The 14,928-nt window shown below is 33.4% G+C and overlaps 2 protein-coding genes across 2 annotated transcripts in view; both read right to left on the minus strand.

Annotated features, from left to right (window-relative positions):
* Positions 1–656: 656 nt before the first annotated feature.
* On the minus strand, positions 657–6,144 carry LOC111085917 (O-acyltransferase like protein-like). Its single transcript, XM_022386749.1, has 5 exons — positions 6,085–6,144; positions 5,442–5,581; positions 2,820–3,009; positions 1,621–1,763; positions 657–1,106 (listed from the first exon to the last, which is right to left on the minus strand). The coding sequence occupies exons 2-5, from the start codon at positions 5,535–5,537 to the stop codon at positions 912–914; spliced, it is 624 nt and encodes a 207-aa protein (XP_022242457.1). The 5' UTR covers positions 5,538–5,581; positions 6,085–6,144; the 3' UTR covers positions 657–911.
* Positions 6,145–6,350: 206 nt separating this feature from the next.
* The window catches only part of LOC106459774 (nose resistant to fluoxetine protein 6-like), a 24,692-nt gene continuing 16,114 nt past the window's right edge, over positions 6,351–14,928 (minus strand). The window contains exons 7-11 of the mRNA XM_022386712.1: positions 12,602–12,695; positions 12,105–12,197; positions 11,226–11,394; positions 8,551–8,630; positions 6,351–6,561 (exon numbers count right to left, since the gene is read on the minus strand). Of these exons, the coding sequence (XP_022242420.1) occupies positions 6,351–6,561; positions 8,551–8,630; positions 11,226–11,394; positions 12,105–12,197; positions 12,602–12,695 (647 nt within the window). The remainder of the gene's footprint in view (positions 6,562–8,550; positions 8,631–11,225; positions 11,395–12,104; positions 12,198–12,601; positions 12,696–14,928) is intronic.

A 14,928-nucleotide genomic window follows, 5' to 3' on the forward strand; every position in this document is an offset into this window, starting at 1 on the left:
TAGCCCATTGTGTAGCTTTGTGCTTAATTACAAACAACTATAACAAGTAATATATTTATTTAATGGAATTCCTAAAAATCTCTACTCTTGCTCATTATAAAGAAAAGATAACGTGCAGCAGATTTGTATTCCAGTATATCAAAAAAATATGCCTTCAAAATAATTAAGTAAGGTATGCATAATATTCGTTCCAAGGAGTTTTAAATTACATTCCAAAACATAGGAGAATAATAAACATTTTATGTAACATAATCATAAGTCATACCGTGCCCTGGGATTTTAATCACGTAAAGAAACTTTTAAATTGTATTGTCCTCTTTCTTATGTTTCATTAATTACATTTCAATATTCTACGAACTTAACTTTCAGTCTGGTCCTCAATATAAATAAATAAGTAATATGGTATTAAGACGTCCAGAACAGTAAGACTTTAAAAGGCTAAAGTTAGCTATGAGGTATAGTCCAATTCAAGATCAGTAAAAATAATGCAATTCGATGCTCGGGTAATATGGTTGACCACAAACATGATTCTTTCAAAAATGAGAAGCTAATGAAATTATTTTATAAATGATTTATTACTTTCTTATCGTCCATCGATAAGTGCTTCAGTTAAAGTGTACACAAGTCTCAGTATTTTTTTCTATGTTTGTAGATATAAATATATATGTTCAGAGTGTATCGCTTGCTTGACTGTGCGGAATCCAATGCATTGTGCAACAAGTAAGTTACTTGAATAGTGTAAGAGATCATTAACTGGGTTCTCTTTCAAACTGAGAGTTCAAAGTAGCCTTCTGATGGCTTTCTTATGCTTAACATCTTTATTCAAACCTAGTTATTCCGGTCAGTCAACGTGCTGATTCTCCATCACTGGGTTATTAATGACTTCTTCAGGATGCCAGGTCCATGTTTCCTTATCTCTCATGGATACTTTCCTGGATCCTAATTTCATGGATCCAACAGATTCCTTTCGCTGCTCGGACTTTGATCGTTTTCTTAACGCGGACACAACAACCTTTTTCGAGTTCTCGAAAAGGCATGTCTACGAGAACAGAAAGGAACGACGCTGTTGTCACAGAAGCCAGGAGTAAACCACTAAACAGATACATCTGTAATGATAAATATAATGTGATGGTACAGTAGATACTTTACCTATTCAGAGAATTACATCTATTCACCTGATATTATTTATTTAATTGAGTCTTTAAAAAGCACGTCGGTTCTGTGAGAGAATTAAATAACCTATCATTATAACTTACACTACTTCTACATTATTTTCTTTATTGTATGTACAGTCATACACTTTTAAGATATAACCGTGCATTCAGAATATAATAACAAAGTGGGAATATTCAAAAATGATCTTTTCATTCGTGAAGAAGACGAAATCACTTTACGAGTTAATATTTTGGCTTTCTTTCATACTATTCTTCAAGATTTTTTTCAAAACATAATGTAGTTGTAAAAAAATAAATTTAAACGTCACTAATGAGCGGTTTTTGTAATAATTCAATTGTAATTTTTCTAAACTTACTTATACAAATACGCGAATTTTGAAATCATACGTTGCTATAACCTAATTTTTGCAAGTTCGTATAATTTATTCGAGAAAAAAAGACTTACAGCGACATATTGATCAGCCTGAAGCCTCTCTTTCACGTGCGCTACCAACGTCATTTGAACCAGAGGGTGTATGAGGTAGGTTAAAAAAGTTATCCTGCCGAGGGGAATCCATGCTCGCCAAGATAAAATCTTGCTAACGATCCCTTCAGATATAACGAAATAAGAAAACAAATATAAAAGAAAATAATTAGAGCACAACTTTTATTCGAAAACTTGTCAATATCGGTGAACGTTGTTTAGTATACAAAACTATGAAAAGGTTTTTAATAGAAGATTTCAATAACAGTTTGCATTAATAAAATAAATACAAATTATATGTTCTCGTTGAGTAGCGTTCTAGATAGACTCCATTCTTTTAGTTGTCACTGCTTATTAGTTTTGGTTAAATCAACACTTATTTCATCTGTCATTTAAACCTCACCAAATGAGGTTTGTAGAACCATTTCCCAAGCTTCTATTATTACACTAGATATTACTAAATGACGTAAATAAATGTTAGTATGGTTTTTCTTTGATTTAGATTCCTACACTTGCTATAGCAAAAGTACTCCTTTCTGTTTTTTTTTTTTATCTGAGGTACTTAATTATCCTTTGCTTAAAATCATAACTCCTGAGGATGAGGTTGTAACGTCGAAACATGTAGAGTCGTCAACTGTTTGAAGGCCATAGATAGGCCTATATAAAATGTTGTTATGGCAGCGATGTCACGTGGCTAGTATCACGCCACGTCCTTCTCTCGAACCTTCGTGAATTATCGGGAGACTACTAGATTGGGAGTAGTCTGGTATATATAAGATGGTCACAACGTGACGAGGTAATGAGTAATTGAACTGAGTATTGTCGAGCACGTGAGACGTCCTAGCGTTTGTTATAGAGCGACTGTTGAAATTAAGTGTATCGGTAAAGTTGTATTCGGAAAGAATAAACCAGTTTTATCTAAGAAAGGACTTGTGTCGCTAAAGTTTCGTTGGAACGAATTTACGGAAAATTAATTAACTAACGAACAGAGACGTAACAATGTTTTTAATTGTGTACCAGTTTAACGTTGAATATTGTTTATGATTTTAACTTTACACACAAGTGCCAAAATACTATAATTATCCTTCGCTTGTTATATTGTAACTAAACTGCAAAGTTAACATTGCAATTAAAGATGCCATATGAATTTAATGAACATGTTAACATTTAAGCTCATTTACCTCCATTCCCAGTTACACAAACAAACGTTAGCCAACCAATCCCGAGAGCCCAGACTGTTCTGTGCGTGGCAGCATAAATTACAGCATCAGCAGCTTCTATCACTTCGTTTCCTCTATTCCAATAGTAGACTCCAAATACAACAGCTAAATTACAGGCGACTGCTGCTGTCCAGCCAAGAACCAGGACATACTGAAAAGATCATTGGCAAATATTCAAGAACTATAGAATCAATGAAAAACTCTAATATTATAATAAATTCTCAAACACCGTGTACACATAATTGTGTGCAACAATTATGCCCAAATGTTATGTAGAAAAAAATTGAGAGAAATAATCCAGAATAGAGTTCACAAAACGGGTTTGTTTTTTAAGTAAACTTGATAGCCAAAAGTTCACATACTGAATGTTTCATAATATGAAAAAAAAATTATAATATCAACATTCGTCTGTTTAATTGGCATAATATTAACATTCAAGTAAGAAAAATGAAGAAATGATTTAATTAAGTTGTGTGATACGACTCTTGGGTTACTCTTTTGCCAACGAATAGTGGGATTGACCGTCACATTATAACGCCCTCACGGCTGAAAGGGCGAGCATGTTTGATGTGACGGGGATTCGAACCGGCGACCCGCAGACTGCGAGTCGAGCGCCCTAATCACCTGGCAATGCCGGGGCCTAAAATTGGATGATGGCAGTAATTATTAAGCTGGAAAGGAATTGTAAAGAATTGATCAATGCAAGAAAATTTAATTAGAAAAATATTATTTTGATTATTAGATTGAAAATATGTAATGGTTATTCCCTTTATAAGTTGGGATTTATAAGCAATTCTGATTGAACTTATATACTTGTGAAATCTCTGATATATTGTAAAAAACTGTATGAAGCGTCAGGTGCCTCCAGAGATTGATATTTGTTTGCTGAATTTCGCGAAAAGAGAGAAGGCAGTCAACACTACTCACCGCCAACTCGTGGGTTACTTTAATTGAATAGTGTGATTTGACTGTTATTCTAATAACTCACCCACGGATTGTTGTGATTTTTATGGCGGGAACAGGTTGCGGACCACGGATTCTGAGATCCACAGTACGACACGCTAACAAATAGGCCGCGCTCGGCCATAGATAAATAAGTATTTCATGACTTAAATTCTGCTAAATCATTTCAACTTATGCTTAGCTTAAAATACATTTATAACAAAAAAGTTAGGTAATGTTAAAGAATAGCAAGAGTAATCTTAAGAAATATTAACATTATCAGTTGGAAATGCTTAAAAAGCTTATTTCATATATACGTAGGTGTGTACATATATAAACAGCTATAAAACACATGAAAAAATATTAACATTATCAGTTGAAAATGCTTAAAAAAGCTTATTTCATATATACATGGGTGTGTAACATAATAAACATCTATAAAACGAATGAAAAAAAAATCAACATATTGTTTAGGCTAGCAGATAATACAATAAAAACGTCTTTAATAGGTATTATTCATACAATTCTTAATTTTAATAACCAAAACAATATTGTAGAAGGTCTATAATGTTATAAGAGGAGACCTAAAAATGTGTTGAGATTACAACTTTAGATTATTTTCAATTTGATAAAAAAAGTGAAAGGTTTTGCTTTTTGAAGTCGAATTTTGAGTAACACTTGGCGCCTGAGACCAGAAAGTCGTCGAATTTTGAGTAACACTTGGCGCCTGAGACCGGAAAGTCTTGCATATTTTAATTCTGGGATTTTACAACTTTAGACTGACACAACAAGCTTAAATACATAATATATGCCCCCCAGTGGCACAGCGGCATGTCCGTGGACTTACAACGCTAGAAACCGGGTTTCGATACCCGTGGAGGGCAGAACACAGATAGCCCATTGTGTAGCTTTGTGCTTAATTCTAAACAAACAAGCATAATACATAGTTAATTTTTGTACCTTTCATAATATGAAATTACACGAACTAAGTCATATAATGTCTTATCAAGTTGAAACATAGTTATGCATTATAACCGGTTATTATTAGCATTAAATTTATTGAGAAATCCTTTCATTCAGCTCATTTACATAGTATTAACTTGTCATCAAGTTCATTCTAAATGTTTTAGAGCATGAAAATCCTCCATATTTCACGTTCTATCAGTGGCCTAGCTAGGATGATGAGAGCAGATGCACATCAAAACTAATTCTCAGATAGTCATGAGCCATGAGAAGGGATTTGTTATGCAGTTCAGGAAGTTTGCTCCATATTACAGTAAAACTCAACTGATTAATAACAAAGTTTATTAATAAATAGTAAAATAACCTTTTGTCAATACACCTTCAATTCTAATATTCTAGATTTCAGTTGTTTTTAAGTGATGTGTTAACACTCGAAATCACAAACAAGTAACATTATCCATTGTACCTTCCTGAAAGAATCGAATGACCTGTGAATTAGATTTAATGCTGATGAAACCATGGTTGAACACTTGACTCCTAAGCATTTCATATATTCGGCTTTGTATTTATTAAAAATCTGAATATTTAATAGCTTGAAAATAATATTAGTATTCTATATTTTGCCCACACTTCTTTTCATTAGGAAAAATAGGTGAAAGGAAAACAAAGTTCTCCTACCGGTTTCAGTATGATATACGAACGCTTTGCGATAGCGTAGCCTAGATACATGCCAACACAATATGCCCCAAGGTGGATGTATGGTTTGTGATACATAATGTCTTCAGACTGAAGTCTTTGCCTGGAAAAAAAGACAAAATCTTTATCTTTAGTGGTTATGTTCTAAAACAAAATGATTCAACACCGCACACTAATTACACGTTTTCTCACGAGTTTTCTGGCGATTTGCTAACAGCAGCTTTCGTAAGAAACAAGTATAGAAAGTGTTTTATTAAGAAATGTTTTTCAATCAATTACAGAGAAACCAGCATTTGTTAAAAAAGCGTATTTTGGAAGTTTCAGTTCGATGTTTTTTTTTTGTTTTTTTTGCAAAAGAATTTAAATTTCTTACAATCTGTCACTCAAGCAGTAAAGCATGATATATTCTACGAATGAAGTGTAAAATTATATATTTACATAGCTATTTACATGCGGGTTACAGCGACCCCCTGTTTTCTAAGAAAGGTTTTGTAAATATAAACTATTGATTATTGATAGAAAGTAAATAGAACAACTGGTTTTGTCAGTACAGAATAAAATAAAATAAAATATCATTGCAATCAAATAGGATTCGCTTTAAAGTATGAAGCTAGTAAAGGCTTACCGTAAATCAGCTTGAGCGAACAATACGGTCGGTGGAAGAACGTAGTAGACGGTTAATGCTGCAGTTATCGTAATACACGATATTATTAACCCTATTATGACGAGAACACCAAATCTCGGTAATCTAATATCAGAGAAAAAGTAAGATATGTTTACATAGCAAGAGTTTTTACGTAGTTCAAATTTATGTTATACCACTATGCTTATAGTTAATGCATGCAATGAATACTTTGAATAACTTAATGTAACAGTGTGAGTCTATTGCTGTCAACAGAGGTATTGTCCCAACTTCACGACAATAAAAACTTCACAAGCAAGAGCTCCAAGTTCTGGACAGAGGTAATGTTCCACACTCCATGACAATAAAACTCTACAAGCTACAGCTCCAAGCTCTGGACAGAGGTAATGTTCCACACTCCATGACAATAAAACTCCACAAGCTACAGCTCCAAGCTCTGGACAGATGTGTTGTCTTATACTTCACGTATCATAACAAACAAAATTCCACAAGCTACAGCACCGAGATATTTACAACTATTACCATTCCACGCGTATTCAATGTGCTTGCGCCTACTCGATTATAATAGTTTCAGAATAACATGCTTTAATGGTATGATCGATAGGGAAATAATTCGTTGCCTAAAGTTGACTGATCTGCATTTATTTTACGAAAATTGAAACGTTTGTGAATTTTCAACGTTTTAACCTGAAAATACTAAGCCAACTCTTTACATACGATTACAGGCTCAGTTCCAGACGGAATGTTAAATTATGCAGCTCATTTATAACTGAAGAACCCATATTTCAGGTTAATTCGTATGACAGAGCTTGTTAACAGTTTTTTCTTTGCTTCCTGTTATCACTAGAACACTCTAGTGTATTTTTGTTGATTTTTAACTTTCTGTTTGAATTATAAAAGTATTTTTCTTCTAATCTTTGTTGTATAGAATTTAAAGGTTAATTGACCATAAACTTTCCTCTTTTCTTTTATACAAAATAAAAGATACATGCACAAAAGCAAACACAGACTATATTGAGTAATTTGTTGATGAAATGATTAAAATTGGAAAATGTTTTACATTCTATTCGGCAGATGGTGCTAAAAATAGTTCAACAAGCAAACGCAGCTGGAACATGATAAAATCGGAAAATACAAAGAAATGGTTAAAATGATTACAAGAAAAAAATACTTATTTATCAGCTGAAATGCTGATCATATAATGTAATTATTTTCCTATTATATCGATTTTAACCATTTATTTTTATTTTTAAATTACAAAGCAGTTTAGATTTTTTATTTCAAATATAGCCATTTTTATAATATTCATATCTTCTATGCAAGTTCTGTATCTTAATCAAATTACTATTTAGGGAAAAGCTGGAGTAATGTATTGTACAGATAACATAAATAAAAATTATATATATTTCTGTTGAAAGAAAATTGACTCGGTATGGCCAGATATTTAGAGCGCTTGACTAGCACTGTGAGGGTTGCGGGTTCGAATCCCCAGTCCACCATACATATCCGCCCTTTTACCATCATTAATGTGATGGTCAATCCCACTATTCGTTGGTAAAAGAGTTGCCCAAAAGTTGGCGGTGGGTGGTAATGACTAGCTACCTTTCCTCTAGTATTTCACTACTAAATTAGGGACGGCTACCAGATAGCCCTCGTGTAGTTTTGCGCGAAATTCAAGATATAGAAACCAAAAGGAAAAATTTATACAAATTTTTACGTGGCTGCTATTGAAGTAATTAGTATACACGTCTTAATCTTTGTCTTCATTACAGGTTATTTAGATTAGAGTTTTAATTCAGAACAATAAAATAGAATTAGAGTCCAAATGTGTTATTTCTATGTGCATTAGCAATAAAGCTTATATCATGGTGCACTTCTTTCTATAAATTATTGGTATTTCCATTTATATCTATGCGTTACAACAACACAATTTATGATAAAAGTGAGTTTTGGGCTTCCCGGCATATCAGTTCGTTTCACATCTTTTTTTTTGATATGGAGAGCTGATGTTTAGTTGGAGCTCTTCATTATAATGTTTGCAGGTAAACTGCTAGTGCTACAGCCACTTTATTGTTTGGAACACATATACGTGACAAAGTTTGTGAAGACTACGCATTGTTTTGAAGTCGTGGCAGGTGACACAAAACGCATAACGATGTCCTCTTGAATCATGTGAAGAAATGGACCGAGGAGAGTAAACTTTCTGCTCTTGCTTTGTTTCGCTTTTGGAATGGATTATAATTAAATATACGCACGTGTATATATACAAATTTACACCACAGTTTAGTGTTTCGTATGATAGTAATTATAATATATAACAGTTATACAGAACTGGGAAATTAAAAACCGACTAAAGCAAACGAAAGTAATACTTATTATCTCAAACGACTGGAAAAGTATACAGAAATATACCAAAACATAGTTAAGAGCATTTGAAAGTACGGTTACCTTTTGAGAAGCAAAATGATGCCAACTGCAACGAATAAGAGTTGGGCTTCACAAGACACATACCAAGAATGCTCCAAGCACTATAAAAAAAGAGAAAAAAATCCAGTTCGAACAAACTCATTATCACATATGTGTGTGTGTGTGTATTTAGTTAAAAAAATAAATCAAAATTCAATTTAACATTTTCGAATTATCTAGAAAAACTGTATTTTGCGCTTATTAATCACTGAATATGGCTATCAAACTAGTGTAGCATTTTAATAAGTGAGACAAATTATGAATTAATATAAGCTCCTGAATAAGAACAATTTCGTTAAGTTTAATAAATCATGTTTTTTACGTTTCTGTTCATTATAAATATGGAAATAAATGAGCCATTGCCGAGTTTACAGAAATATCTGAGTCATGGCCAGGTGGTTAGGGCGCTCGACTCACAATCTGCGGGTCGCGGGTTCTAATCCCCATCACACCAAACATGCTCGCCCTTTCAGCCGTGGAAGCGTTATAATGTGCGGTCAATCCCACTATTCATTGGTAAAAGAGTAGCTCAAGAGTTGGCGGTGGGTAGTGATGACTAGCTGCGTTCCCTCTAGTCTTACGGACCTAAATTAGAGACGGCTAGCGCAGATAATCCTTGTGTGGCTTTGCGTGAAATTCAAACCAAACATTCAACACTAGACTTTAGTTTGAATTTTCTAAATGAAACATTTGTTTAAGCGGTTGCAAATAAATATTAAAACATTGAACTTAATACTCAAAGTTAATAACTTGTTTATTTTAAATTATAATGTATTAAGAAACTGGGCGTCATGGTTTTAAACTTTCAACAAATTAAATTATTTAAATAGCTACAGAAGAGCAAAAACATTGCAATATGCGACATAATTTTTTCATGTTGAGAAAAAAAAACTTACATATATTATCGTAGTTTAAGTAGCAATTTCAGGGAAGTTTTTATCCAAAATTGCAATATAATATTTTAGCCTCGAGTAATATTATATTTATGACTAAGCGACAGCTGGGACTAAGTATTGTATTTTACATTAAAGTATCTTTAGTTTACGAAGCAAAGAAACTATCACATATTTTCCAGATAATTAGTTCAGTTAAATTTGATTTGCACGGCCATGTTTAGATCGTGAGAGCTGTCTATGTATCCTGTTCTCCTCATTTTGGTCAGCAGCTCTATAAAAGTTAAAGATGGCTAAATGCAAGAATATGTTTGTTTGTTTTTAATTTTCTCTCAAAACTACAAAGGTCTATCTGCAAATAACCGATCCTAAACTTTGAGATTATAAACTAGGTCGAAGGCAGCTAGCCAACAACACCCATTGCCAGCTTTTGGGACTTGACCACAACTTTGGTAGCGCACTCCTGGTCCCAAAGTGCGGAGCATGTGTTTGCGGCAATAAACAGCCGTATTCACATTTCGCGAATGTCAAATCTTTGCTTAGGACGGTTCAATATGCCCGAACTTTAGAGGTTTCTGATCTGGGATCCAAGTGTGCCCAAGCGGTTAGCGACTGGGCTATGGATTTGAGGGTCCATTATTCGCGTACCGTTACTGATAGAAAAATCACCTTCCACACTTTGGGGCCTTGGGTACGTTATAAGAGTGACCACTAAACTTGTCAGATGAGAGTGATGGCAAGAAATGGCAGTGTGTGCTATTGACTAGCTGCCTTCCCCCTAGTTTGTCAGTTGATATTTCTTAAGTAATTCTGTGCATATATCCGAGAAAAACAAACAAAAATCTGACCTGTCTTCTTAGCCCAGAATAGGCTTCTAACTTAAGAACAAAAGATAAAGATCAAGCGCCATTTTGACGATTGAAACACCCAAGTGTAGTTAACTGATATTTACTATTTCAGAATCATGGGGTTCAAAAAGGTGATGTCAAAAATAAGATTTCTACACTGATCCCATTTTCTTGTTCAGAGAAGAATACGACTTTGGTGATCTGACTCCAAATGAAAAGTATTAAACTACAAAGATTAATGACTAAGCACTTCAATAAGTTCCCTAAGAGAAAAATGGGCGTAAGAAAGTTCACTTTGAATAACGAAAATGTTTGGTTCAACATGTTTTTATTACTTAAGTTTCTTGTTTTTTAGAGAGTGATATAATCATTTGTAGATTATCAAGTAATCCCCTTGAAAAAAAAAAGGACTGTATCATTTTTTTATATTCAAAACACAGTGTACTTATATTAGTAATATCGATATTTTCCAAGGAATTATAAAGTTACAGATATTTAGAATATCTATCAATATCTATTATTCTCTATGAAAAGTTCCAACTATAAAAGTAGTTGAGCAGAAATATAAGATGTAAAGGCAAAAAAGTTTGGCGCGGCCTAGTTTTTAGTGTTCCGGACTGTGGATCTGTGCAGCATTGTCGCAATAAATAAAATAACATAACTCACGCTTCGTACTTTAGAGTCATGAGTGCGTTATAAGAGCGAAGTGAAATTTCATAATCTGATTAAAGTAGCGCAAAAATTGATAGCAAAGTAGAATGGAATAGAGATATATAAAATTTGGATAAGAACTAAGGTAAGCGATAATATCAAACACAGACCATTATTTTATAAATACTGTATACTGTAAATGGCAACTAAGTTTTTTTAGAAGACCAACTATTTGTTAATTTACAAACAGTTAGATTGATCTTACCCTATCTTCAGCACTGACAACAAAGTTGTTGACAAACAGCAAATTCGTCCACCAACGTTCACGACAGTTAGTGATTAAGGGGTCAAGGATTTCAGACCATACGGGTCCTCCTCCGATAAGAGGAAAGAGAACCGTCAGCGCCACCACGACCATGTGCGCAGGTATCAATCTATAAGGTAAGCATAAGGATACATAGGATAAGGTACAAAATCTTTCATTAACTTCTTTTTACCTAAATTTTCAGTGATTATGGTTTGGTTGATTTTAAAAGTGAGCTTAAGATTCTTGAGTCATCAATTTATTTTACGGGCAAGGAATTCGTTAACTGTGGTCAGTGACTGCATGTGTGATTTTGATACGTATTGTCAGCAAATATAGAAAAATGTTTTTTCACATTTCGTCCAACGTTGGAAGTCTGGAAATCGTCATATTACTTAAACATATAATGTTGAAATATTTATTTATCCATGTAACAACGGATCTTAATACATCAAGAAGTGGTACTTATTCAAGATCCCAAGAGCAATGATGTTATTAATGTTCATTTAGAATTACCATTCCGTGACTATGAACCGAACTTTTTTACATGCCAAAATAATAGATACACCTCGACTTACTGTTATACAAATAAATAGTCCAATTACTTCTAAAATATCAGGTTATTTATAAAATTGAAATAAAACTAAAAGTATATTTTAGGTACTTTATTTGTTGATACAAAAACATTTGACAATAATAACTTATCAACCAGTGATAACACTGTACATTTGTTTAATTAACATGTATATTTTGCCGCAAACGTTACATCTATGTTACGATATAACGTAAACAAGATTTCAATCTGACATCTAGTGTTACATATAGCAACTAAACTATTACCTGTAGATACGATGAACAAACAATAGCAGTGGATTAGAAAAAGCTTTCACTGGAGTTTCTCGCCTTAATACTGTGTATGTTGCTAGGAAACCACTGGAATAAAAAAACAAATTATTAGGAAAATATAGAAACAGTAATCCATCATTTTTTAAGTAATTCATTACTTCTTCAATGATTAGTTGTTCATATTCGTGAATGAAAATAAAAAGAAAGAACTTTAAAAGTTTCAATGGTATGCAAAAGATAAATAAAAATAGTATCCGTCTATTTACTGATTTACTGTACATATCAGGTAAAAAAGTAACCACTTACATATAGTACATACCTGATAAAAGTATCCCTCTATGCATGTTACATACCTGATAAAAGTATCCATCTATATATATGGTACATAACTGATAAAATGTATCTATATATATATATATGGTACATACGTGATAAAATATCCATCTATGATACAAATCTGATAAAAATATTCGTATAGCTATGATACTTACCTGATAAAAAAGAACGTGTCCAGTGCTAAAGTGCAACTCAAAAATGGCTGGAAGGCAAAGCTTTCAGAAACAGCTATAGCTCTGATAAGTTGACCTACATATAAAATTGCACGTTAGATTTGATGTAAATACTTAAGATTTTCGAGATATTTGTCTATAGTAACCAACACATATTCACTCGGACTTTCAAAATAATTTGCTGTTTAGTGAGGCTAATAAAATCCTGAAAAATTTGACGGTTTAATCTAGATACATAGAGAAAATATGATGGAGGAATCAAGTCAAACATATCACGTTCTTGTTTATTGTAATAACAAATATTGAGCAAAAAGAGAAAGAAATACTGACAAGTATATTTATCGTAGATGCTGATGACATTCCTTCTTTTACCTGAGGGTAATTTTATCAGGTATTTCTTTGCTAGTAAATAGTTGATTTAGCCTTCTCGTATTAGAATAAAATAGCCTAATGGAGTTTTGGTAGTTCAATATATGCATATATATATAGACACATGTACAGGCTGATATACACCACATAAGCATCTTCTGTTTCTTATACATATATTAACATTATAAATCGCATTCTGACTCAAAATAAAATGACATATTAAAACTTTAAATTCTAAACTAAAACACCATATTACTATAGCTTTTCACTGTAACAAAATCTACCGTATTTAAAACTTATAATTGTAACTCTCTTTATTTTTTTTTTTAAGATAGCGATTCGGCCTGGTATGGCTTGATGGTTAGGTCACTCGACTCACAATCTGCGGTTCGTGGGTTCGAATCTCCGGATCGAACATACTCGCCCTTTCAGCCGTGGACTATGAATCGTTGAGAAAAGAGTAGCCCAAGAGTTGGCGGTGGGTGTTGTTGACTAGCTGCTTTCCTTCTAGTCTGTCACTGCTGAATTAGGGACGATTAGATCGTCCAGGCACTCCAACTATTAGACCGTAACTGACCTTACTTATTCGAGTTGGAAGCAATGTTCCCTCTACTTTTTTCAATCCATGTGCGGAATGAATTTTTTCATGTGCACCAGTATCAAGACAATGCGAGGATGTGCGCTACTAATTTTTTTTAGGGGGATATTTTTTAGACTAGTAATTCTACTGGATCATTAGGCCGCTTTGCAATGCTACCAGTTTGTTAATTTGGTTTTAAGCCTATAGACTGCCAGGATCATTAAGACCGTCACCATTACTGAGGATGTGTGCGGCTGGAATAATGAAGTGCGCGGCACTTGATTGGTTGTTATACGCCCGCGGAGCTTAGAGGAAACACTGGTTGGAAGGCTGTAAAATTACAAATGTTTCTATATTTACAAAAGAAAACTTTAATATTTCAAGGTAATAATCCAATACGATGTACTGTAATGAAAAAAGATTAGCGTGTCGGACAGTGGATCTGAGAGACCATGTATCGCTATAAAAAACTGTTAATTATTTTGTGACATGATATTTCATGGTTGTTTAGTTTTTTATAATAATAGAGTTAAAAGCAGACGATTATTGGAAGTTGTGTTTACAATTTATTGATGTTGAGGCTATCGAACGTCGCGTGAAATTTATTGATGTCCAGGATATAGATATTTCTAGAAGGCGAGCAGATGATTTAGTGATAAATATATAAATAGTGTGAAATGAGCGGGAAGAGCAGACATACAGACAAAGACAGAGCAGACGAGAAGTTAACTAAAGTTACGAGAAGGAAATCAGCCAAAGAAAAGTTAAACGCAAAGTTACTCGTGGTAGGAGTGGAAGGCCTAACGGTTGATATATTAGAATGAGACTAACGGCGTTGAAAGAGGTAAGAAAAATAGTTTATTTCGTCAAAGAGAGTAATTGAACTAGCTTCAGTGGACTTTGACAAATAGACAGACGATTCTCGGTTTGATTCATATCTTATGTCGAAGTCTGTATTATTTTAGGTTAGATAAGTGTGAGATTTACTGCCATTATTTTGAAAGAAAATTACTGAAATAAAATATTTTCATCTGTAGGGTATTCAGACTTACTTTTTTATACATTTCTATCCCCTACATTCCCCATTCATTCATCTAACTCCTTCTCTCTCTGGCATGTTTTTCAGCAATGAAACCTCTATCGTGGTTTGATTATAGTGAAACACTCGAACACAGGTCGACTATTACCGCAAAAAAAAATAATAAAAAAATTGCGCTTTGCACTTTTGAGATTCGTTATGAGAGTGACGGCCAAATCTTGCTATTCATAAGAGTATCTGAAGAGTTGGGGCTGGTTTTCTGTTCACCAATCACCTTCCAATCAGTCTATTGTGACGAATTTGTTATTATATACTTATTTT

Source organism: Limulus polyphemus, unplaced genomic scaffold (genome assembly GCF_000517525.1).
Source record: "Limulus polyphemus unplaced genomic scaffold, Limulus_polyphemus-2.1.2 Scaffold30, whole genome shotgun sequence".
Lineage (NCBI taxonomy): Eukaryota > Metazoa > Arthropoda > Merostomata > Xiphosura > Limulidae > Limulus > Limulus polyphemus.

Excerpts from the sequence above, each read along its gene's own strand:
- LOC111085917 (XM_022386749.1), bottom strand. The coding sequence starts at position 5,537 with ATGTATCACAAACCATACATCCACCTTGGGGCATATTGTGTTGGCATG. Across the intron at positions 3,010-5,441 it reads CGTATATCATACTGAAACCG|TATGTCCTGGTTCTTGGCTG; the intron begins GTAGGAGAACTT and ends TGATCTTTTCAG. Across the intron at positions 1,107-1,620 it reads AGGCTGATCAATATGTCGCT|ATGTATCTGTTTAGTGGTTT; the intron begins GTAAGTCTTTTT and ends TTATCATTACAG.